Genomic DNA, 24,592 nt, shown 5'->3' with positions numbered 1-24,592 from the left:
AACAATTTTATAAAGGCAATAATACATTCTTTCCGACACATTTGCATTCATTCCATGACGGTTAGGTTCATCGCTTGCTTGCTTGTAACGTCTTGCATGGTTGTTGTCTTGGGAACGTAAGCTCTCCGCACGCAAAAGCACAACGACTGAAAGCTTTCAAGCACTCCTTAGCGCTACGTTACGTGACGCGTTACGTTTCTTTCGCGCGGCTTCTTATGGAGGCGCATGGTGGTCCGTTTGTCGCTGGGATGAGTAACGTTGTTTATTTGATTGCTTCAAATTGCTTGGAACTCGATTTTACGACCGCCAGGATTCATTCCATTACGATACGCTGCCCACTTTGAAACAAACGAGAAACGGTTTACAGCAAAAGTGCGGTCAACGATTGAGGATCGAGTCCGGTGAATGGACCATCTGGGTGGTTTTTATTGTTGCATTAATGTTGAACAATCACGTTCAAGGGGGTATATTATTGATTTCCGGCAGCAGACTGGGTGGGATGGTTTATTACTACTCTATCACAGTCAAGTAGACGAATTTACTCTTGCATTATTAAAGTTATAGTATTCAAAAACAACAAAAACGGCGTTGAAAATATTGTATTTAATTGTTAATTTATATGCGTATATGCATTTTTTTCAAGAAAAATGAAATTATTCTTACAAAAACTACAAAAAAACATACACTTCGTGACTAAATAAATTTACTTCCCACGGAGATTTTATCTCCCTCACCGCTTGTCGCACGAAAATAATGATTGTATAGATAACGGACTAACAAAACCGACCCATCTAATGAGGGCAGAAAGTTAATCGATATGCTTCCCGTCTCCTTCCCTAGCAGTAACAACAGCAGGTGTGATAGATAGCATTGTGATCCTACTTAATTTGATTTCATTTAGCAGCGCTCCAGCATTGTGGCCGGAGTTAATGATTGTCTGATGACGGTAGCAGCTTGAACAAATAAGCTATAATGAACTTAATATCAGTCTGTCTGCGTATCAAGGTGATTTATAGCATAGTGAATCGAAACGGTCTGTAGCAGTCGATATACTTTGCTCACGAAGGAAGTATTAAGACCATGTGCTTAGAGTGGAGCATAAATTTGCCGCCATTATTTTATTAGCATTTAGCAAAATATATTACTTTTCAAAACCTTTGCCGCATATTTATTCTCCGGGCGCTCGGGTATCGGAAAGAATAATTAACAATTAAGCATGACAAAATGCGCTGGCTTACCTAAAGCGAAATCACAGCTCGGTCCCAGTATGAGATGCCCGCAGTAGTCACTGCCGGTACCGTCCATCGCCATCACCGTCGCCCGGGCCTGTTCGCACCGATCGTCGAACGGGATCCAGCGAATGGCTACGTCGGCCGGTATAATGCCCTCCCGGCGAATGTAGCCTTCCGCCTTCTCGAGCACGGGCTGCACGCGGGGCAGTGATGCTTCCACGCTCGTGTTTGCCGGCATGATCACCACGATCCGCAGCTCGCAGGTCCACCCGGTGGCGGAGGCCAAGTGTGGTAAAGACACGTTCCGATCAGTCGCAGCGAAGCCGGTCGGATTTGTTCCGATCGGTAGCCGCCGACCAGCGTTCGGCACGCCGTCGGGCGTCCTGCGTACACAGATCGCTTCGCACGGTTTCCGCACCAGCCGCCTGCAGCCCGACTCGACTGGGGCCGGTAGCAGCACGATTCCCAGCACAATCAGCGCGTACAGGAAGCAGACGCAGCGATAGCACAGCACCCTTTTCCAGCCGGGCCCACCGAACCAGCAGCAACGCGATGTCCTTGTGCACATGTTCACTAATGCGTTTTTGTGGTAGCGGCTTCGCATTCACTGTTCACACCACCTTGTTTGGCGCCGTCGGCCCCACTTGTTGTTGTGCCGCCCTGTTCTGGTTCAATCACACGGAGACGGATCTGGGCGGTTGGTGGGGTTTGTATCGGCTGTTGTTATTTCGTAACGACGTGGAACGATGTTTCGTCACCATTTTCTTGAAGACGATTCACCCAAAAACCCCGAACGGAGTGTGCAGCACCCAATAAGCCGAAAGGCTTTTGTCAGTAAAATCAACAAACCGCGTAGTACCACGTGCGGAACCGGGCTGCCAACTGGCCCTTTGTGTACACTAACGTTGCGATACTGTTTGCGTATGTTTTGCGCATTTATATCCTTTCACTTTCACTTTCACTTGTTGTTTGTTCGCCTTTTCTTGGCCGCGGTACGATTGGGTCTAAGCTCATTCCCGGAACGAATGAGACGTGGGGCGTTATTCACATTCTAACGAACTGACTTGTTCTTTTTGATTGACGTGACTTGTGTGGCTTACCCTTTGTTATTTACCTTTTAAACTCATCTTTTCACCTACCGCCGTGAATGCAAGGGGAGGCAATGAAGCGAAGCGCGGTAAGTGATTTTTCCCCGCAAGGGATTTAAGCGAAACCGTACGCATATGAATGATATGCATATCAATCAGTCCGTGGTAGAATTGTGGTACTTTCCTAAGTTAAACATACATACACACGCGCGCGTTCTTCTTTCGCTTTCTCTTTGCACACATACACAGTAAACGAACTCACGTATCGCACGTATTCCCGTGCCATGGAATGCCGTAAGACGGTTGTGCAAATTCCACCCATTGAGGTGCATTTTTTCCGCTCGCAATCACCTTGCCAGGTGAATGGAAAAATAAATAAATAATGGGAAGGAAGGCATTCCTAGCCGCACTACGATGGCTATCGACCGGACCAGACGGATGCCCCGGTTTCCGGGTAATTAAATACTCCGGAAGACAGATTAGGCTGCCGGCACAATCTGCTCCGCTATTATAGCTGTGGAAAGCGCGAAAAGAAACACGAAACCCGCAGGAACTGTATCAAAAGAAGCCGTAGCAAACACTGGGTGGGTATCGCACGAATCACTTTTCGACCGTTTGGCGTTTGGTTGATCCTTTCGCGGTTCGATGGGCTCTTGAGAAGCACCCCGTTGATGGAAGGAAACCGGTTGCGTCTGAAATGAAACGAAGCGAAACCGGTAGCACATTTAGTTTGTTTTTTCTTCTTTCGTTTGCGTGTGTTTATCTCTAAAGAAGGAATTTTACTCTGGATGAACGTTGAATGATGATGAACCATTTATCTCTGCTTTCTTTTCCCAGCGTTAAGGCGATACGCGCTTGGGCAGATCGGCTTTTGGGCAAGTGTGGAGATACGTTACGATTAATATCCTTTTGCGTGTTATTCTTTATGAATCGAGCGATAAATCTTGCAAAATGGCGATCGAATTCTTTTGCGTCCCACTGCCAATCCGTACCGCAACCATCTGGTATTGAATGTGCTGTGGTGATAAAGATGCTTCTCCCCGTCAGGTGAACTGAAGTGAGCGTGCCCAACTCAGGCACCTGCCGAACGGGACGGCGGTCACTCCGAGCACCGGATGTGGCTGACACTTAATTTCATTGGAGAGAAAATATGCTTTCTGGATACTTCGGAAGGATATTTTTTGGGGGGGTTGAGATACAAACCATTCAAGGATGGAGCTTTTCGAAGAAATGGTTTGCCTAAACGTACGTACGGTGAAATCGTTTATGATCCAGGGCGGATCCAATCTCGTTGCTCACCGGGAAATTGATTGCCCGTCTAACGGACATTGAGTTGGATGGTTTTCTTGTTTTTGCTGTCGAGGCGTAGCCAACTCAAAAGCACGGCTAAGGATTTTTATTTATTACAGCTTGCAGACGGTAGGCACTTCTTGAAGGCTTTCAATCGAAACATCTAGAAATGTAATGATATTTTCCAGGAATCATCAGAATGTAGGGATAATAACCATGTTAAAATATGTTGCTAAAATAAATGCTACTATGACCGATCTACAGGTGCTATATTCGATGTGCTCTGCTTATTTATGAAATATTTTCCCAAGTACCCGGGACTTATCTTTTAATGGTGTGAGCTCCAGATTGGATTCGTGAATCCACTCCGCCTCCGACATTCTTAATCGGATGTTGTGAAAAAATATGTAGTTTTGTTGGAATTACGTTGTCATTCGTTTTTAATGACAGAAACCTGACAGAACGTGATGATACGGATTTAGTTGTAAAATAGAAGCTTATAGGAGAGGAAATATTCAACCCCCTGGATTCATTTTCCTGAGTTCCTTCATACTAGATTTTGACAATTGTTTACCGATACAGTGGAGTGCCGTTTATCCGGGTACGTTTTATCCGGCTGTCCGTTAATCCGTGCTGTTGAGAAATGACAGCTCAATACAAAGGTGACATTGCGTTATGAGGAGGATATTTGAAAAAGCGATTATAAGACCACATTGTTGTCACAAAAAATACTAAAACTCATGGCAAATTTCAAATATTCGCATTAGAAAAACATAAAGGTAACAAGAGCTGGGTGATTTTTATCAAAAAATTAGATAGTTTTCCAAACATCAGTCAGGCATTGGTTATAAAATATATCCCAAAAAGCCCGGATAAACGGCGCTCCACTATAATTCTGCATCTTAAAATGGTTTGGATTTATAAGTTTGAAAATCGTTATAAAACTTTTATTATTGTCGTAAAACTATTTTCTGAACTCACCAAATGTTCTACTTGGAAAAAAATGATCATTGAATAATATAGAAATCATCATAAATTAATAGATTAATACATCAATTCACTTTTAAAGTATTAAATTATAGCAGTGATATTCCACTAAAATAAATATCAACAGTTGTCTCGTTCGATAGCTTTCAAGCTTTTCCCACCATAAGTTAGCAGCATTGTAGGATTAGCGATCCGACACGTGACCAACAGTTTATGGCGAGAATGGAATTAAATTATGCATACTGCATACTTTCCAGACCACTTGAAGCGTGCAAAGCAGACTACCAAAAGGTTCGTCTCCACCCCAAAAAGGTACTTCCATTCGAGAGCAGTCCCGGCCACCAGGTGCAAGGTGGTAAAGTGAAGTACCTAACCTTCATTTAACCCACCACCAGCCAGCTATCTAATTACCGAACTTTGGCCGTAACCCCTTACACCTTGACGAGGGTCGTTGGGTACGCAAGGTAAACATCCCAAAATCGTAGAGTGTGCTGGAGCTCGAGGGTCTGGTTTGGAGCAAGCCATAATTCTTCCTCCTAAATTGACCGGTGCCAGCTCACGCGGCGAGCAAAAGCAACAACTTGCCTTCCTTCGCGTGTACCTTTTGCCGTTTGCGCTGGAAAGTTGAGCTGCAAGTAGCGGCACTCGCGCTGCGTGCCACCGATTATTCCGGTACGGCTTGGCAAATATTGAGCAAACTACGCCCGGTGTGGTTAACGATAAACACTTCATTCACGATGGCTGTTCCGTCGTAGTGGTCCGCGCCTGGTCTGGTTAAGGTTGGTGGTCCGCGAGCAACGGGATGTTAATTAAATAGCGTCCATAGTTGAGTCGTTAGAAGAGGAGGCTGAATCTCGTGAGCGTGAATTAGGAACGATTGAACGCGCTCTAAAATTAGCATGTTTGATGAAACCAATGAAGCGGTTGTATTTTCACGCTACACCTCCCCGATGGTCAAGTAAATAATTCTCACCCCGAACATGAAATACTAACATCTATGTCGGCTGCACGCCTCAAAGGACAGGTGTTTATTTGTGTTAATTTACACCCGGCGACGATCAGGTTTGATGCAAATAAAGCTGCAAAAAGAAACATACGGTACAAACGTTACCGAACGGTCGAACGATGATTGATTGCTTAGATTTCGTTTTGTTCCTGGTCCTGGTGCTAGTGCCAAAACAAGCCATAATAATCCTCATTGAACGGGTATGTTATTTTAGGACAAAAGAAACGAATACTACCAAGCATCTTTTAATCATTTCTTACAAACAAATTACCAATTTAATGCTACGCGATAGGGTTTAGGGCAATAAAACAGTGAACAATAAATATCGTAGATTAATGTATATTTTAATGGCATGGCATAATTGAATCATCTTTGCTTATACCTTCCAAGAGCTGTTTTGATCGAAATAATTAATTACACATAATTTTCCCAACCCCGCTCAGGCTCGTCTAGACTGAGGCAAACGACAACCTGTTCAACTTGCTGCTTTCCCTCCATCGCACGGTAGATAGTGCATGAAAAACAGTTCAGACTGACGCGAAAATGGACAGCTAATTTAATTTACCCGCTCATCAAAGTCTTCAATCTGTTCGTCTTTAACGCCACTTCAAAATATCGTCACCTATTTTTTGTCTGGCTGTTTGTCCAGCCGTAACAGGGCGTTGTCGTGCAGCCAGCTGTCTCCAACTTTACCGCCATTCTCAAACTTGCTTGGAATTTTGAAACACGAGCAGGAAAGTGCTTCTGCTCGAGGGGCATTAATTTTACTTAAGAAAGAAGTATCGCGTCACGAAATAGTGTAAATAATTTTAGGATTTTCTTTTGAAAATGGCCCGTAGCCAAACAGGTTTTTGGCAGACATTGTTGAGGAAGCTCTGCTTTGTCTCTTTTAAGAAGTGTTCCAGGTATCCGGTCAAAGCCCATAAGTCCAACCTGTTGCTAGATAACAAAAAAATGAAAATAGAATCCAGTTTATAAGTAACATCATCATTTTCGCCAACATTTTTCGTATCTCAACAAGCGAATATTTTTATCACTAAACGGCTTTTTTTGCAGCCATCGAATGATTGAAATATTTTGAAAAGAAATATATCATGCATATGGCAACGCAAATAAGCTTCATCTGATATGCAGACTAGCTGAAGGCTAAGTTCGGGGAGACGAATTTGTCCAATAAATCAATAGCAAGAGAGCCGGGCTAAAGCATCATCATCATCTTCTTCCATATACACACGTAAGAAAAAGCACAAAGCACAAGGTAGATGAAAGTTTCTCACATCACAATGTGTGGTTGGGAAGGTAAGAAGCAGGATGTCTCGGATAAGAATAACTTTCCGTTCCTCCTGAACAAACTTTATTTGTTACAAGTTATGAAAGTGAGCTAATCCAACACCCCCGGGATTGTTCTACCGCCGGTGCACGATCATAACTGTCACGCAATTTGACGCAAAAATTGATCACGTTGCGGCAGGATGTTGTTCAGCATTTTTTGCAAGTGGCTGAGCACCGGAATGTCGATAACTTGCCGCCGGCAGGATGGTAACATGTTTTTGAATAAGAGTAGATGTGCCAAATGAATGAGGCTGGATTCCAAGAACAACACCAATAACGACATTCATGAATAAATAAAAATAAATCAAACAAACAATAATACAGCATTGGTAAAGACATGTGTTCGAGTGCTTCGTACCCTTGCCCCTCGCAAGACTTCGCGCTTTTCCTCAAAACTTAGACCGGAACACAGTGGTCCGATATTAAATTTGCACATTTCTCCGGCCCCTTGCTAGTCACATTTGCGTGAACCAAACATCAAACGGCCATATTGTACACCGTAGTACGGCGGCTAATTTTCTAAGAAAGATTCAAAAGACAGCCAAAAACAGACTCTTTTCCCGGGTTTTTTTTTACGCTTCAATGTTCAAAACATGCCGAACGATAACCCTCCCCTCGTTTCGATATAAGCGCGAGCGCGCGCCACGACGCAAAATGAAAAATCGGCCCGAAAATAGTTAAACCAAGTGCAAACAGTGTAACGCGCTGTGCGTGGAGGATGGAAGCTCTCGCTCGAAGCTGGTTGCGAAGTATGCTGCAAACAACATTAAAATGAGATCTTCCCACCGCTTATCATAAATCACTTTCCGCGAAGTGTAACACAACAAACAAAAAACCCAAAAATGAATCGAGTTGAGCGCGTTCTTTACAATGATTCTTTCGATTGATATACTTGGCTGGGAGTGTGAAACAGTTAACTTTGCTCGTTTCTGCATCACGCAGACGGCGGGTAAACTTTTTGGCACCCCTCTCTCCCCCCCCCTCCACTTTGCCAGTGTGTGGTCTAGGAAAAGCTCTATTCAAGGCCACAAGCAAAAGTAGCGCCTGAACTCGTGTGAGGCAGAAGATTAAAAGATCGTGAGAAGTTTAGTTGGAATTTGACTTTCTGGCTGGCGGTGAACTTGAACTGCGAGCCGGTCACTTGGAAGTGAGCCCGCACAGCGAACCCGCCGGTGGCCATGAGGTTAAGGAAGTGGATAAACGATAAAACGTACCACCAACATTTTCTAAACCCATGACTACACGTAAGTGGTTGCGATAAAAAATTGAAATAAATTGAAGACCATTAAAACTATTGCTTAAGACTATAATGTTTTATGTCAACAGCTGGAAAAATACGTATAAAGGGACAGATTTTACATATAAATGATTGCTAAACAATAATGAGTTAAGATCATTTATATAGATTTTTGAAAACTTGTATATTTTTATGTTTCAATAATAGTTGCAGTAATGCCGTTGGTTATTTTCAAGTAAATCTAAATCAAATTATTTTTAACTAATTAATCAATCAAGCAAAACAGTTCAACAAACTATACAACTAACAGGTCATTTGCCTTATTTTATAATGACATTTAAAAAAAACAATGATTCATCCATACGTTTACCACTGTGCTGAGCGTACCCTTCACCCATCAGGCATCAACATTCAACATTGTAAATTCTTGACTACGATCGACTGTGAAGGTGCTCCGTATACGAAAGTGGAATTGCCCAAAATCCAACGCCAAACATCACCCGACCTCCCTTCCAAGCTGATATTGGATAAGGTCGATTGAAAGTGTGTCTACTAGCGTGAAGATATTTTTCACGCCCTTTGCTCACCGGCACCTTGCGTAAAACCGTGGGCTTCAGGCTAGTAAGCAGACACAAGGGCAAAACCTGGTCTGGTGGGGGATATTATGATCCAAAGTTTTTTAATTAAAAGTATACAATTCAAAATATTTTCAAGTCAACAAGTTTAAAGATTTTTTTTATCAGCAATAAGAAAAATCTGTATTTTGTGTTCAATGAACCAAACGTGCATTTACGGCACGATTCCTTTAAACAATTATCTAAGCCATTCATTGATTGCTTCAACCCTCACATTTCACCGTTGACGTCACAAGAAGGAGGTAGTATTTTCGTAGCGAGAATTCAATTTCCGGTTAAGCTTTCAAAACGCACCCAGAGCACACACGTACACACACACATACGCAGACTCACTTGTTGATAGGTTTCCTTCCTTTTCCAAGAAAAGAAACCCCACACCACTAAGCGGGAAAGAAAAGCCTTCCTTAGCTCTAAACCCACTTTTTAATCTTTTATTTTTGCTCACCTCGGAACGTGCCAGGATATGCCCAGAATATTTCATTCGCACCGCAGCAACAGGCAACAGTTTTACGTGGCGAAAACAATCACGTGCTTCATTTGAGCTTGAAATTACATTCCAAAGATGACACATGTAGAATGCAGCATAACCCTGCAGGTTTCAACCGGTTCAACGAAATGTGGGGATGCCCCCGCCCAGGGGTAGCCCAGTAGCAACCGTTCGGCATGGCTTACGTCGATGGCAAGTGTTTACAAATGGTTGAGGTTTTTCGTCAACACCTTCAGGGCTGTGCCTTTTGCCCAGTCCCTGCTATCACACGTTCGTTGTGATTCGGTAAAGGACGGATGACGCTGGGCAGTTGGTAATCTCACTTCTCTGGTGGTGCTGGAACACCCTTGATGATGATACGTGCCGAACGGACAGTTTTACCATTTACAGGACAGTGCCCCCCCCCTTTTTGTGCATCCAACAAGTGCATCCAACGGCACAAGCGCAATCATTCGAATGCAGTTTTGGTTTGTGGTTAGTACTGTGGAAGGGTCACGGAAGGATTATTGAAATGTAAATTAAAGAGCGACGCACAGGGAGCTTTGGTTGGTCTTAGTTCACCCAAAAGGTGTGTTTGGGCAGTATCCTTAAATTCGCTCCTGCAAAGTTATTTACTTATCCGGCGCTACAACCACTTTTCGGTACAAAGTAGTTTTAGATATTTTCTTCGCCAACGTTCTCCGTTCAGGAAGAGCCTATTAAGATGTTTATCGATTTCACCAAATTGTATGTGTCACCGTACTCTCAACGATACGAAAATAAGCTCCCGAAGTGTATTCAATGTTGGCCATTATGTTGTTGTCCCTTTCCTCAAAACCCAACGTGTGACAGACAGGCTCCAAAACGAAGTGCGCCCGGCGACAATTAATTCCCAAACCACTTAGGAACCCATCCATCCCATAGATCCTTTCGATTGCGATCTGTCTGTCTGGCGTGAAGGTTCTATCGTGCCGTTGTGCCAAACCTTCTTTGCGATCCGAAAGCTACTGCTACGAAGGAGAAAAAGAACACGAAACACGGTAAGAAATAGAGCCAAAGCATAGGAAATCCTCTCCAGTACGGTTGTCTACCATCACAGCGAACCAGCCAGCTGCGTGTCTCTTTTGCTAGATTGACGAATGCAGGAACAAAGCAAGCCTTGCCAAATGCTGCAAAAGCGCTTAGTAAGTAATCGCTTCGAAGGATAATTCACTTCCGCAACGTTGTGGGCGAGCGGTGCATTACGCCAATCGGGTACAATCCTAAGGGAAGCATTAATTTCCGGTACGGACGTCGTACTTCGATCCCACCGTGGGTAAGTGAATTGAAGTGAAGGAATGAAAAGTAGGAGAAAAAAAAACAACCATTGTAATAAGCGCTCTCGAGCCAAAGAAAGCAATAACAAAAAACAATCATCAAGCAAACCGTCTTATTCCCTTCTAACTTCTATTCTAAGTAATGGTGAGTGCTAGACGACAAGTTGCTCTTGCTTTGACGGTACGTATCCTCAAGGTAGAGCATGAAAAATCGCCTCCAACTCGCCCAAACGCATAAAAATGGCGAGCATTGCACACCGCGACTGTAGCTGCTAAGAGCATTAAAAAGTTACATATTACTGCCCCCTACTAACGAACCCAGTACACTGGAACTTTCCTTGAAAGGGGGGAAAGAAAAGAAATAACTCAAGATGAACGACAGGTACCGAGAAAAGTTCTGATTGCTGACTTTCTTGCCACACTGAAACGACTTCTAACCCCTAGTGTACCGCGCTGTTTGTATCAGCAATTGAAAATAATCATCATAATTTGTTACAGGAAACGTGCCGTCCTTTCGTTTGATCGTTTGAAAAATAACGAAGATCTGTTTGCACGAGCAGTCTATGGGCTGGTGCTTGCAAGGTAGGAACCTGCGAAGGATGCGGCAATTGAACTGCAAAATCAACATTGACGAGTTAAGCCAAGATAAGGTGGAAAAAGAGAAGCGGGTGCACAAGGGCAAGGATGCTAGAACGCTATCAGAGTCTCGTGGACATCCACGCGTAAACACCAACAGACTGTTGGCAGCAGTTGATAAATGGAAATCTTCTCTAAAAAGCACACGTACTTCTTGACCTTGTTTGACCGATGATTCTTGTTTCCAAGGCCGTTTAAAGGGAAACGGGAAAACAAGATTATCGTTGTACGGGTTGTTGTTGTGGATAAAAGGCTTGATTGAAAATGTCCTTCGCCTCGTGCCCTGTGTACCGTAATCATCATAAAAAGGTGATTGTGATAAGTTAAACTATATTGTTTGTTTTTTTTTTTAACTTCAACAAACATAGATTGAATCAAAGGGGATGGTGCAATATCTATATCTAAGTCCATGGAAAAACTTTGGAAAATTTGGTGATTTTCTTCAACAGCCGCTAACGTATTTTTAGTTGTTTTCTGCGGGGCACTGACTATTTTCGCCACAGTTTGAGTTGATCATGAACTGCGTTATGCTTTAAAGATTATTTTTTTCTATATAGTATACAAGACTTTAAACTTCAATATTTTCACTAATATTATGAAACGTATAGCCAACATCTCATTAAATATTAACAACTCACCCAAAGATACATAGCAATTTGGCCTTCGTTTTCGTTTTGTGTTAAAGCATTTCAACAAGAGGCTACTTTATAAGATTTTCTCAACAACCATCTTCGGAGAAACAATTCCATATCTCAGGCGAACATTTCAATTCCCTTCGTCGAACAATTACTTCTAAAACGACACTACTGCATTTAAACTTTCACCGGAAACGTCTTCCTGCCACGCCAAAATGACGAACGACGGATAAATGATTCTAATTCAAAGTCACACTTGAATTATGCCCACAATCGCTAATGGTCGCACACCAGTCGTGGCACGTTTTGAGGCGACAAAATCGTATGAAAGCGCAAAATTGTCCCCGAGCGGAATTGCTCTATCTCTCGCAGAACTGGCAAAATCTACGAACCGCGACGAGGAAATAAAAATACAATTAGAGGTTAAATCTCGAAATTCCAATCCTACCCCGTCCAGTTCCTGTTTCGTGGGCGAAAAGAACGCACTTGACGAGGTATGCCTGGGAGCGGAAAGCGTACTTTTTTATGGGAAAGTTTTTCCCGTACCCGCAAAATACATTGCACAATACCGCGAAGGCACGTACTTAGCACATTGCCGGAGCGCGCATACCAATCTAATCACTGGATTTGACTGGAAAGTCCTACCAAATTGTGCGTACGAACATTTGCTGGAAGCAGAAGTAGGATGGCTGTAGACTTCCGCTAGAATCGATTTAAAAGTTTGTTTAATTTTTTCCCCTAGTTTCTGTTATTGTTGACGTCAATTTTGTGATAAGTTGCGCTGAGGAGGATGGTGGATTGAGTGGATTGATGAGATAGCAAGGAAGACGAATGAAATTTTAGAAGCTCGTTAGAGTCTTGTCCCCCGAGTGTTTTGCTCGGATCGGTTCGAACTAATGACAGTTGGGACGTTTTCATCGATAAAGGATCATGCTCATGGTTGAGGAAGAGAAATTAGTACGTTGGGAGTTTACCCAGGGACGGCGCACTGAGTTGCAACTATATTGATCGTAATCACTTTTTTTTAGAAAAAAAAGAGTAACATAATCTTTCGTTGGTCAGTACAGTGTGTAATTCAGTGCACGAAAACACACAGACGAAGCAGACACGAAGGAGAAGGAAAGTAGAAACTTCGTGTGATAAAATTTTATTTTCAAAACCATGGGATAATATTTGCTATGGTTTCCTTTATTCAGTATTTTAAAGCAGGTTGGTAGGGTTTTTGAGGGTGAATGGGTTTTTTTTTTAATTCTAAGGTGACCTCGAAAATGACTGTGCATAATCTTGCGGTGTAAAAATAAATTAAAAATCGAAAGAGAAAAGTCATACTAGGTTAGAAGAGCGTAATACAGCATCTGTTAGCTGTTAGCTTTCATAAAAAGAGGCGACAATGTCAACATTCTTCGAAGAGAAATTGGATGGTTTAAGGCTTTAAGCTTTAATGCTTCATTGAAAATCATTGGATTTCAATTTTAAGATAGACTAGCATCATTAACCGGTCTGGTCTGGTCTGGTCTGGTGGTACAGTCGTCAACTCGTACGACCTAACAACATGCCCGTCATGGGTTCAAGTCCCGAATAGACCGTGCCCCCATACGTAGGACTGACTATCCTGCTATGGTAACAATAAGTCACTGAAAGCCAAGCTCACTTCACTAGTGGGTACAGGCAGGCCTTGACCGACAGCGGTTGTTGTGCCAAAGAAGAAGAAGAAGCATCATTAATGTTAAAACTTACGTGACTTGCAATCAGCCATACCCTACATAATGTGTACTACCTTGTAATTATTAGATAAAAATCTATATTTACATCCATTTAGTACCATTCGTCCCAATACTCCGAACTGAGCGATTAAAAAGGCTATTCGATATGATATACCACGCGTCTGCTTTTCTCAGTAGGATACCATTAGCACAAGCAATCACACACAAACGAACAATCAATCATACACTCATCATAGCCCTTTCTGTTGGACCATCGGTTGATTGAAGTCCGACTACCCACAACATTACTGTGGCGTCCACTTAAAGCCACTGAGCCGTTGGACGAGCGTTGCAAAGCAAATACCTACGTACTGCCGCAACGTGTCTGGACAGCCATCCGATGGCTGCGTCCTTCCAGCTAACCCAAAAAAAATCTCCCCGACAACAGAAACCCTCGTTTACACCGAAACACATCCCCCATTGAGTGACAGTTGCTCGGGCAGGATGGTAAGCCCGCAGGGTATTTTTCCACCAACTGGAACGCTGACCCACCGGTGATCGGCTGGCCCAAAAAAGGCCGACCGTGGCTCAAATTACATGAAAAAGGTCACCGAAGCCTTTTCCTACGGAGGTTTGACGAAATTAAATTACCCTCCCAACAGCAAAAGGGATCGCTCGGCGGGTGTTTGTCTACGCGACACGGGGGAGTTTTGGCACATGAAGTGGTTTAGCAAATATGCTTCTCGAATGTCATATGTGGGATGGAGAGAAAAACGCGTCATTTACATCGCGCTATAATAATGACGTGCGACGATGAGGCTAATGTTGGCCTAAATCTTATGCCATGATTAACCATACTTTGCGCATGTGAATCACGTACTAACGGGTGAGATTTTATTAAACGAGAACTGTTTGAACAAATGCTTATTCGAATATAAGCGAATCGAATTTTCTATCTACTGACATACAATTATTGAAAAAACGTTCACTTTTGGTACGAAAAATAAGACTTCCGCATTTTACGCGCCGTAAAAAATGTTCATGGAAGACACGGTTTAAAAGGAAAAGGAAACAAACACGGTTCTGGTATTCAATAGCAATCCGTTTTCACTTCTAAAGCGCTTTTTCCCAGACGGAGCCCAGCATAACGTTTAATTACCAGCAGATTTCTGCGCACAGACCATAACTCTCCTGCATGAAAGCAAACGTCTCATCCAAACGGTGCAGAATATACTAACTGCTTTCCGATCGAACCCACCTGGCCGACGCACGCAAAATGTGTAAACTTTTTGGTACAAGAAGAACAAAAAAAAAATTATCCAAACAAACTCATCTCATCGTCCGAGCGCACGTCCCACCCGGTCAAATTCCAGAAGGTCACACGGTTTCCCAACCCGCTTCGCAGAGTTCCCCCATCCGGGACGGGCGTCTGGCAAAAGTGGCAAGCGCGAAAAACAGCCCCAATACCCAACGCCATACCTTTCGCCAATCGGTTTAGCATAAATTTTACGGCTTTCCTAAATTCCCTCCCCCGACCCGTCTTGGTTTCGTACTGGTTTCAATCATCAGCTTGCTTCAAAACGTGGAACCAGACTCTCTGGGGTGGTTGTGGTGGTGGTTTTAGCATTTTCTCCCACTACACCTTAACCTTGCCGCTAACCCGGCCAGCAAACTATTACATGAAAGTATTATTGCTTTCATCCTGGCCCATTGCGGGTACCCCTCTGCTCCATGCGGGTAGAATAGCTTCCAACCGGATTGACGGTAATTTATTTACATGCACCTTACCATCGCACCATCCAGGTGTTTTGCGTAATCTGTTTTCGCAGAGTCCCTACCTCCACTAAACCAACCTTACCTGTGTAGAGGGAAAAGAAATGAGCGATATCTCTTTTTCATCCTCCCCCAATCGCCGGTTTACGGTCGTGAGTTAATGAATGGTGTGCCGTTTGATCGGAAATCTATTTAGCGTTGGGTGCTTTGGAATAGGCTTCGAATTTTCTTTGCCCCTCAAATATTGTAAACAGTTGATACAAAAAAAAAAAACACACACACACACTGACGGTAACATTAAGAAGGGTGAAAATTGGGAGCTAAATTTGTCCTTTTGTTTTTTCTTTATTGGAGATGAGGTTTCAAATTCAATAAGTGCTTATCACCACCACCCAGGGAGAAAAGCACACACTCATTCCGCATTCGTTTCGATCAGTGGCGTTCGTTTACAAAAGCACACACAATTGCAGCTTTTTGTTATCATGATGACTGTTTAAAAAGTGGGGGGAGGGGGCAGGAGGCCTAGCAGCAGGAACGGACAAAACAACATCCACCCGATTGTGTGGCCGTTGTTTTCCATCAATTATCGATACCCCGGCCATGCGCCGATACGAGCGCATTGGCGTCATGGGCAGCTGGTTTCACGACAGGCAGGCAGCAAGCCACACAGATAAGATAACCGATAAGTGCAGCGAAAAACTATTACCCGGTACGGTGCGAAGCGATTGATGGAATTCATTCCCCGGTTTATCATGCCCGCCACACTTACACTGGTTGATGATGGTTTTATTGCATGTATGACAGGCCTGATTCCTGCAGGCCGATGCTTAGATCGGTGTGCGATTACGGTTCGATTCCTTTTTTTTTGTTGTTGGTAAAACCCATGGGACGGCACCGCTGTAGGATATTTAGTTTCGATATTTATAGCTTTATTATCAGCTTCTGGGCCAGAATGCACAACATGAACCAAAACGGCAAAACAGGAAATAGCACACTGGACGCTGGCTGTATGAAAGATAGACAGTTTCGTGTATATTTAGAAGATAAAATATTGAATGAAATTTAAAATATCATATTGCCATTTTCGAAAGGCTTTCTTTTTCAGAGTTTTAAAAAAGGCAAAATTTGAACCTTATTCAAATATTACAAAAAGTCCCTTAAAGCTCCAAATTTTGGTTGAATTCATTTTACCAATATACGTCGATAGAAAGCTTGATTTCTGACGTATTTAAAATATTCCCATTGTATATCAAATTTCTCACGAGAGCTAATGTACTTTTTACATTCTTATCTGCCATATCACCTCTCTTTGCCACGGGGAAGTAGCTAAAAATAGTCGCACAGTTTGGCAACTCTAATATTTACAACATCAAGATAACACGCTCTAGTGTGACTGCGGGACAAAGCTTATCGCATGCTAGACGTTTTTAGTAATTTTAAAACATGATGTATTTTTTTACACCAGCTGGGGTTTGTTGTTTTGTTTAGGCTGACTCCATTAAGCTGTGAGACGGCGGTGAGCGAACAGAGTCACAGCTCACTGAGCGCACGACGCTCCAAACAAGAAGAAGAACCAAAATCGAACATAATAGCGAACGCTTTTCCGCTTTTTCAACATCAACACAGCCCAAGTACTCGAGCATGTCCGCGCTGACAAACAGTGACAGTTGTAGCACAGGAAACAGATTGGATTTGTACCATCGTTACACGCCATTCCGCCGGTAATGCACCACTGCAGCAGTGGCAGCAGCAAAATGATAACGAAACAGTCCAACAAATAAAAACCACGGTCCAGCGGATGGTAGTAGCCGTCGTAGGCCGCACTTTCAATTCTACCCTCCCCTAGAGGGCCACTGCCGGCTATGATTAGAAACTGAAAAAAAAAAAATTAAGGCACAACAATACAGAAAAAAAAAACAACAATACGGTTGCTATCTTATCAACCACTTGGCCCACCGTTCCAAACGAATGCTTGCTCTGGACGCTTCGTGATGGAATTGATACGACACACCTTTGCCGCTCCGAAACCGTTCATCTGCGTTTGTGCGTTTGTCGTGTAAAAATGGAAAGAAATATTGTGTCTCGGCTGCCGTGGCATCGGCTCGTGGCGCGTCTACACTCCAACACCTCCACCCCACTCAAATTGGTGGAAATAAATAATTTATTTCACGGTCCAACAAGATCAACCATCGTGGCATGTGAGATCGGGTGTCTTGTAAAAACACAGCCCCCAAATATAGACCTTACATATAACCACCTGGCACGCACGCACACAATAAGCAATTGACAATGAAGCAAGAGCTCATCAAACATCGTCATTCGCGCGTGTGCTCCAAAAATAATGCACGATCTACGGCGGTGTTCGTTATCACCTTGGAACAAATGCAATTAAAAGAAAAAAAAGAAGAAAAGAAAAAAAACAATGGCCCCTTTTTCGTAACGCACCGTAACGTACGTCACGTCGCGTCATATCTGATAGGGGCAAAAAGGGGATTAGTCGAAACATTGACCACGCGCGGTTCTAACGTCTAACGATGTACACATTATTTTTAGCACCATACACGACGCGGTAGATATGATTCGATTCGGTGCGAAACTACCATTGCCATTTTGAGCATACGGCTGCTGCTTGCGATTAATGCTTTCCGTGCATCGGCAAGCAAGCCATTTGTACGCGTCCCAAGGGGACCGATCATGCCGAATGAATTGATTGGTCGTTTTAGTTGCAAAAAGTCGGCTGGCGGGCTGTGTGCTGTGTGAAGTTTTCCGATGGAACGTTTTATCGCACAGCGTTTTTAGGAAGCACATGTCATTAGTTGCGTTCACCTGAATTGAGCAGATCGTCACTGCCGGGACAGGTGCAAGAGCAGCGCTTGGAAACGCACGAAATGGCAGTGTATAATGGTCATCAACTGTCCGTTTGATGTGTATGAAATTGCTCCATTCAACCTTCCGGTGCAAAGTGACTTAATTGAGGTTTCAGTATCAAAATTGGACTGATAACCAATTGTCGTTTCGTTTCAAATCTACCTGTTGATCGACACGTATAAAGTGCTGGCATGTACAGACGAGCTTTAAATGAAGCAATTATTTGCAGCTTGTAAAATCAGGTGAGTGGTATTTTTTAATTACCTGTTTGTCAATCTTCACACTATAATAATTCTTAGTTTCGACATTGACTCGTGGATGGGCAAGCTTTGTGTACCGTATAATGAACAGATTTATGCACCGCTGAAACCAGTTTTCACTCAAAAGTTAATTATGCACCAGCAGTGCTTGCTTGCTATCCCACGCTGCGTCAAAACGCTTCGACGGAACCAATTAATTGTACGTCTTACAAGACATTACAAATTTTGCACCAACGAAAGAGTGATTAAAACTTCATTAGAATGGGTATAGCGTCGAAGCCCGGAAGCGTTCGTTGGGTACAGCGCGGCTTGGCAGACTCCACACACCACACATCTTAAATGCGTTTGACTGGGTAAAAAGTTATGCTCGGCTGTCTAAAGGAACGAAGCAATGATCTAAAACTATCCACCAACGATTATTAAATTCTCGGCAGCGCCGGGGTATGGTGGGCGGCGTTGAGTTTTGAAGGTTTGTTTTCTACTCCCCTCCGAAGAGGGAAGATGCCGTGTGATTAGTTAGTAATTAGTTTTGCTGATTGTCGGAGAAATGGTGCTGTGTGTACGAGATGAATACAAATTTTGTAGGATTTCTTTTCAGTCTGAAACTGTTCCCCAAACTCGTTTGAGGAATTAAAGTTGTTTAACTTCTATATGAGAATAACTTTAATGTTATGATAGACAAGTAACGTGGTTCCGTAGAATTGTTCAGGGAGGTTGTGATTGTGTAATTTGATGTTGTAAGTATCGGAACTGATCTGAACCGTCGTACCATCACAAACAAATTATGTGGAGTTTAACTTATTTTCGAAGGTAACTTTGAAAAGTATTATTAAAATCCAATTAAAAAATTGTAGTTCAATGTATTTGATGATCTTGATGATTTAAAAAAAATCGTACAATACGACATACTTACAAAGGGAAGTTTGAAGATGACGTTCAGGATATTACACTGTTAGGTCATGGAAACCGAAACAATACAAAACTAAAATGCACCGCAACCGCCACTCATCACTCAAACCCGAACGTAACGACCGTGAAGTACACTTTTCTAAATTATATTTTTCACCCACACCAACGCATTAGAGACACATTGCTTCCGCTCGCCGTACGATACACACTTCACACACCCAATTACTCACGAAGGACGGGAATCGCGTCCCAAAGCACGGTACACTACGAAACAGACACGGAACAAATTAATGTTTAGAGCATTAAACACCTGCATCCAAGGACCCACGTACCGAGAACGGAACTAGCTTGCTGTAGAAGAAAATCGGTATATTCTCTCGCCTAATCCAACAGGAAAACCACATTTGGCGCATTTACCGCACCAACCACGTTCCCAGAGCGCCCTTGATCATGACCAAATGAAGGAACAGGAGAGATGATACAGCAAGGAAAATCTCGCGTTTCTCCCACCCGTTGGTGGAAAATGACGTGACTGGCGTAAAGATCGTGCCACACAAGTGTTACTGACACGGCCGCTGCTCACAGCAGTGATATTTTGTTTTTGATATTTCTTCTCTGCCTGTTCCTGTTTTCGGTGTTTTGCTATTTTTGTTTACATGCATGCTCTTGCGTCTCTCGCACGCCCTTGATACTCGAATTGATTTTGTTTGACTTTGTGTCACTCTTTCACCCCCTCCTCCAAATTGCAAGCGTTCATGCTGGTCATGGGATTATTTTTCACTGCCCGGGGCACTATTGCCTCAACAATAAAACTCATCGTAATAAATTGCAACAATCTTGAGCTCGATCCCGGTCGAACGACCCCGCCAAGCTGACCGTGAAACAGAACCGAACCCGACCAGTGTGCGCGAAGGAAACAAACCACTTAGACCGAAAACCCTTTGCTCTGCTTCATTTGCCGTTCGCGCTTTTCCCACATCCACACACGATCAGTATGGGCGCGTATTTTAGTGCAGTCTGATTTATTGGCGAAATTGATTCGTACCGCTCCGCGTTGCGGTCGAACGTACTAAACAGTCAAATATTTGAGCCCACGGCTGACCGCCTGGGCGCAAACAGAGCCATCCCCCGTTTTAAAACGTATCGCCTTATCGCAACCGTATCGTTTCTCGATACACCAAAGCGGAGACGGTAGGTGGTGGTGGTAAAATATTTCGTCGGGGCTCGAGATATCAATCAGACATGGCTTTTGATTGCACTTCAACCGAGGTCCGGCTGTACACGGTTCGTGTGGAGTGTGTTTGCTTTTAATTTTCCTCGCCCTCGCCGCCTCCTTCCTTTCGCGCTTCATTTCGTGCCGTTTATTGCAATTGTTAATCTATTTTTGGGTTATCTAAGGTGCGGATTATTTTTAGATTTCGTAACCAGCCCTCCCCTTTCTGCACACACAATTATTCCACCCCGAGGTGTTTAGCTGTGTGAGCGCCTATGGCGCTGTTGAATTATATTGCTCTACTTTCAAACGCTTGGACAGAATCTAATGAAAAGATTTACAATGAAAAGGAAGTGAGAACGTGCCTATCCGATGCATCCGTAAAACTTTCGTTTGCTTAAAGAACTGCTGTGATCAGGCGAGTTACAAGGTTTCCCAAGGATTTTTTTGTTATTTCCCGAATTTTTGTGGTTGTTTCTCATAGTTTTTTGGATCGTTCTCACGATTTATTGGGCGTAACCCGGATTTTTGGCTCAATCGTATTGGTATCCATTCGGATGATAGACAAACCCACAAGAATTACAGGAACCAAACAATAAATCATGGGAAACCCTTTATCGATTTTTAATTTAATATTTTAGTCGATCATTACTTGTTTTCTGTCTATTGCATCAATTAGATCATCACACAACAAAAATGGAGATTTATTGAAACTTTGCAAGAACGTGTAAAAAAACAGCCTGACAAGCCGCCAAAAGCATCACTCAACATTGGTTGGAAAGACAAAACAGCTGCCAAATTTTCAAAGATATTTGAAAGTGTTGCTACACACACACATACTCAACTGACAAACAACACATACATTATTCCATGTTGTATGCAAGGGAAATACTGCAAACAAATGGCTGCCAGACACGGGACTGGCGATTGTTTGCCAGCGCAACACCGCACCACGGCATCTAAGCATCGGTTGAACCGTTTCCAATAAGCTGCAAAACACAAAGCCATGTATCTTGCACTTTCCGGCTGATCAGTTGTCATGTCACCGCGATCGAACCGGAACCAGTGTGTTTGTACGCCTATAGTTCAAGGGCCTTTGCCCGTCCATCAGCTGATTGTGCTGCAATGTTTCGGTATCGAGTTGCACACAAAAGCAAATACGCCACACGCTGCCAGGCAAACAGATGCCCCTGTGAGGCTCTAGCTGGCCTCTGCAATGGACTCTTAATCGATGTTGATAGAGCAATTACATTAGTGTAAGACACATGCCCGTCCCGGCATCCCATTAAAATTGCTCCCCACAAGTGTGTGTACCATTTCGTACGTAATTGATCTCAAGTGACGTCTTTTGTGTGCGATTATGTTACACAATCGGCACACAGCACACCTGCAGTGGGTGGTAATCGCTACGTGGCGATCTGCATCACAAACGATGTGCCCGGGGAAATCTTACTTTCTTTAAGCAGAGAATCTCAAAGAAAACCTAACATCGCGCGATGAGGCAATGCTATAATGCGAAGAATAAACATGAGCTGGATCGTGTTTCGATTGCACGCGCTCTTCGATACACGGCTTCTTATAATCTCACTTATCATGCACTCACTAAGACACACCAACACAGCTACCATATCATTGGACGTACATTCATACACACACTTTGCTAACCACACGCTCCAGCCCAGAAGTCCAAAAACCAGACGGACTGTAAACTAACAAACGGAACGCATGATTTTTTTTTCTTCCGAAACCATTCTGCACCACTGTTTACACTCTAAAAACTTATAGCTCACTACCGCCGCATCGGGCACCTTTACCGCGTCGGCTTAACAAAACTTACACACTGAGCACTGGCTCCGGACACGCTTGAGCTGAATAATCGATCTTAAACTCTTCACCTCCGAGGGAAAGCAACTTGGCCGAGTCAGCAAACCTTGCGCCACCTGTGTATCTGCAACGATCACAAACGATTCTCTAACTGGGCCACGCGGACGCGGGTGCAATCGCGACGGAAGAAAAACACGTCACCCCACCCCGAAGTATCACGGCGCGAGCACAAATGTACGCGGCTGTCCGTTGTGATGCCCGGTCAAAGAGAAACTACCGCTTATCGCGCGCTGGCAGCAGCAAATGGCCACCGGCATCGCAGCACCGGTTCGTGCGAGTTCGGATCGGCTTCGGATCGTGCTCGGTGCCGGTGGCCTTCACGGTAAAGATTCGCTTTCGTTCGTTCGCTTGACGGTGATGTTTCCGGCTTGCGATGATGGCGATGAAGCGTGCGAGGACATGGTGATGGGGCGGCTAACACCGTTCTAGCCAGACAACAAGCGCGACAGCGCGAGAGCGTGTCTGGCCGGGAAGGGGACAGAAGGGGTAGGCGCAGCGACGGGGGACAGAATATGGGGCTGTCCCACCGCGAGGCGCTGGAACTGACAACTTGACGTTGCCCAACAACCTCGCTGCGACGGTGGGCGCGCGTTGGCTTCGTGACGTAACTGTGCGATGTTGACATGGTCCCGTGCTACCGTTTTCAACACAACCCATACCAACACACGCACACACAATGGCGGATGAGGTTTTTGTTGGTCTTACCTTACGGCTCGCCGCAGATGGAAAATCGTCATCGTAACGGTTAATACAAAAGCGATGAGCGAGATGTACAGCCGTTATTAGGCGCTTTGATGAAACTATTGATGGGCTATGGAGCAGATAAGCTGAACCCGTGCATCTACCTGTTGCGCGATTTGCAGACATCAACATCGTTACCGTTTGTCAGCTTTTCATACTGAAGCAGTTGGTGTCATAGCAGCTTGGTTGAGCATTTAATTGTCAGCGAAGTTGAAACGAGACAGAGTGCAACGATGCCTGACAACGAAACAAAACACATCGTACAGAATGAAATATTGATTAGCAACACAAATGCTCGCACAAAGCCGAATCATTATATTTACGGAAAGAGTTTTTGATATTGCGTTCGACCTCGCAGCACCTAGTGGAACAAACTGAGCAACAAAAACGTACGCAGCCACGTGCCTATTGTGAGGGACCATGCGCCTCCATAAAATCAACAGCACGGCACAAATGAAGGCACTGCTTGCCGCGTCTGTCGATTGCAGGTGCAGCAGCAGCCAAATTGTATCGTTGCTAATTTTGGAAACAATAGAACGAGCTCACACCATCGGAACTATGGTGAAAATGGTTCTTACTCACTGCAAACCCCATCCTACGCCGCTAATGACAAACTAACAATCGAAGTACCGTTGCGTCGGTTGGACTGTTGCAATCAAAACCCCTTCTGTGCATACCAATTGAGCAATGAAACTGTTCCATGTTACGTGTCCAACTGTTTCGAGTGTCAGATATAATTTAACCAAGGTGTACTGAAGGAATTGCTTTGATGTGTTAATATATTTGTTCATTCCTTCTCCGACCAGACACAGTGGCTGGTGCTTCCAATGTAATACATTTTGGTACAGTAGTTGATTACAATGCTATCACGTACAGTCTGGATCGATATGGTACGATAGTAGCCATATGCCAGAAGAAAAGATGCTAAGCCCGGCTACAAACAAGTTCTATCAGTATGTGGAAAAGAAAACTGAGAACAAAAGCTGAAAGCTTTCAAAACGTGCATTAAAAATTACACAAAACAACTATTGAAACTAGGCACCTTAATACGCTGAAGCGATACGCCCATACTACCAACAAGTATTTTTTAAATCTCAAACCACAATGGTGAAGAGTGATCTACTACTTTCACTATCCGTATTAGGTTTAAGAGCTCATACAAATGTATGAAAAATTGTAAACAACATCAAGAGACATCTACATTAGACGAGGAGGCTCTTGCGAATGATTAATGGTTACGATTTGGCACAATACAGTGCTGAGCATACATCTAACCAGCTTACACACGTGCATTGTCACAACATGTTTGTAAATGTGTCTTTAGAGGATACTTTTTCTCAATTTTCTGAGAATTATGTTTTCTTCTTCTAGATGGCGTAAC

General features: G+C 43.6%; 1 protein-coding gene and 1 long non-coding RNA gene across 5 annotated transcripts in view; one reads left to right on the top strand and one right to left on the bottom strand.

Moving 5' to 3' along the window:
• The window catches only part of LOC121602443 (atrial natriuretic peptide receptor 3), a 52,903-nt gene extending 30,234 nt beyond the window's left edge, over positions 1 to 22,669 (bottom strand). For all 3 annotated transcript variants that reach the window (XM_041931224.1, XM_041931208.1, XM_041931217.1), the window contains exons 1-3: positions 22,424 to 22,669; positions 19,378 to 19,637; positions 1,239 to 3,012 (exon numbers count right to left, since the gene is read on the bottom strand). In XM_041931224.1, coding sequence (XP_041787158.1) covers positions 1,239 to 1,836 — 598 coding nt within the window. In that variant the 5' untranslated portion in view covers positions 1,837 to 3,012; positions 19,378 to 19,637; positions 22,424 to 22,669. The remainder of the gene's footprint in view (positions 1 to 1,238; positions 3,013 to 19,377; positions 19,638 to 22,423) is intronic.
• LOC121602481 lies at positions 9,774 to 11,506 on the top strand. Of its 2 annotated transcripts, XR_006006422.1 has the most exons (4): positions 9,778 to 9,862; positions 9,947 to 10,588; positions 10,730 to 10,971; positions 11,088 to 11,506. It is a non-coding gene; the product is annotated as an uncharacterized LOC121602481 (long non-coding RNA). The 2 variants fall into 2 exon arrangements; XR_006006420.1 differs by having other exon boundaries at positions 9,774 to 10,588.
• Positions 22,670 to 24,592: the final 1,923 nt, after the last annotated feature.

The sequence above is a fragment of the Anopheles merus genome, chromosome 2R (genome assembly GCF_017562075.2).
Source record: "Anopheles merus strain MAF chromosome 2R, AmerM5.1, whole genome shotgun sequence".
Lineage (NCBI taxonomy): Eukaryota > Metazoa > Arthropoda > Insecta > Diptera > Culicidae > Anopheles > Anopheles merus.
Note: the sequence above shows the minus strand (reverse complement) of the source record. Positions and strands in the feature narration are given on the sequence as shown.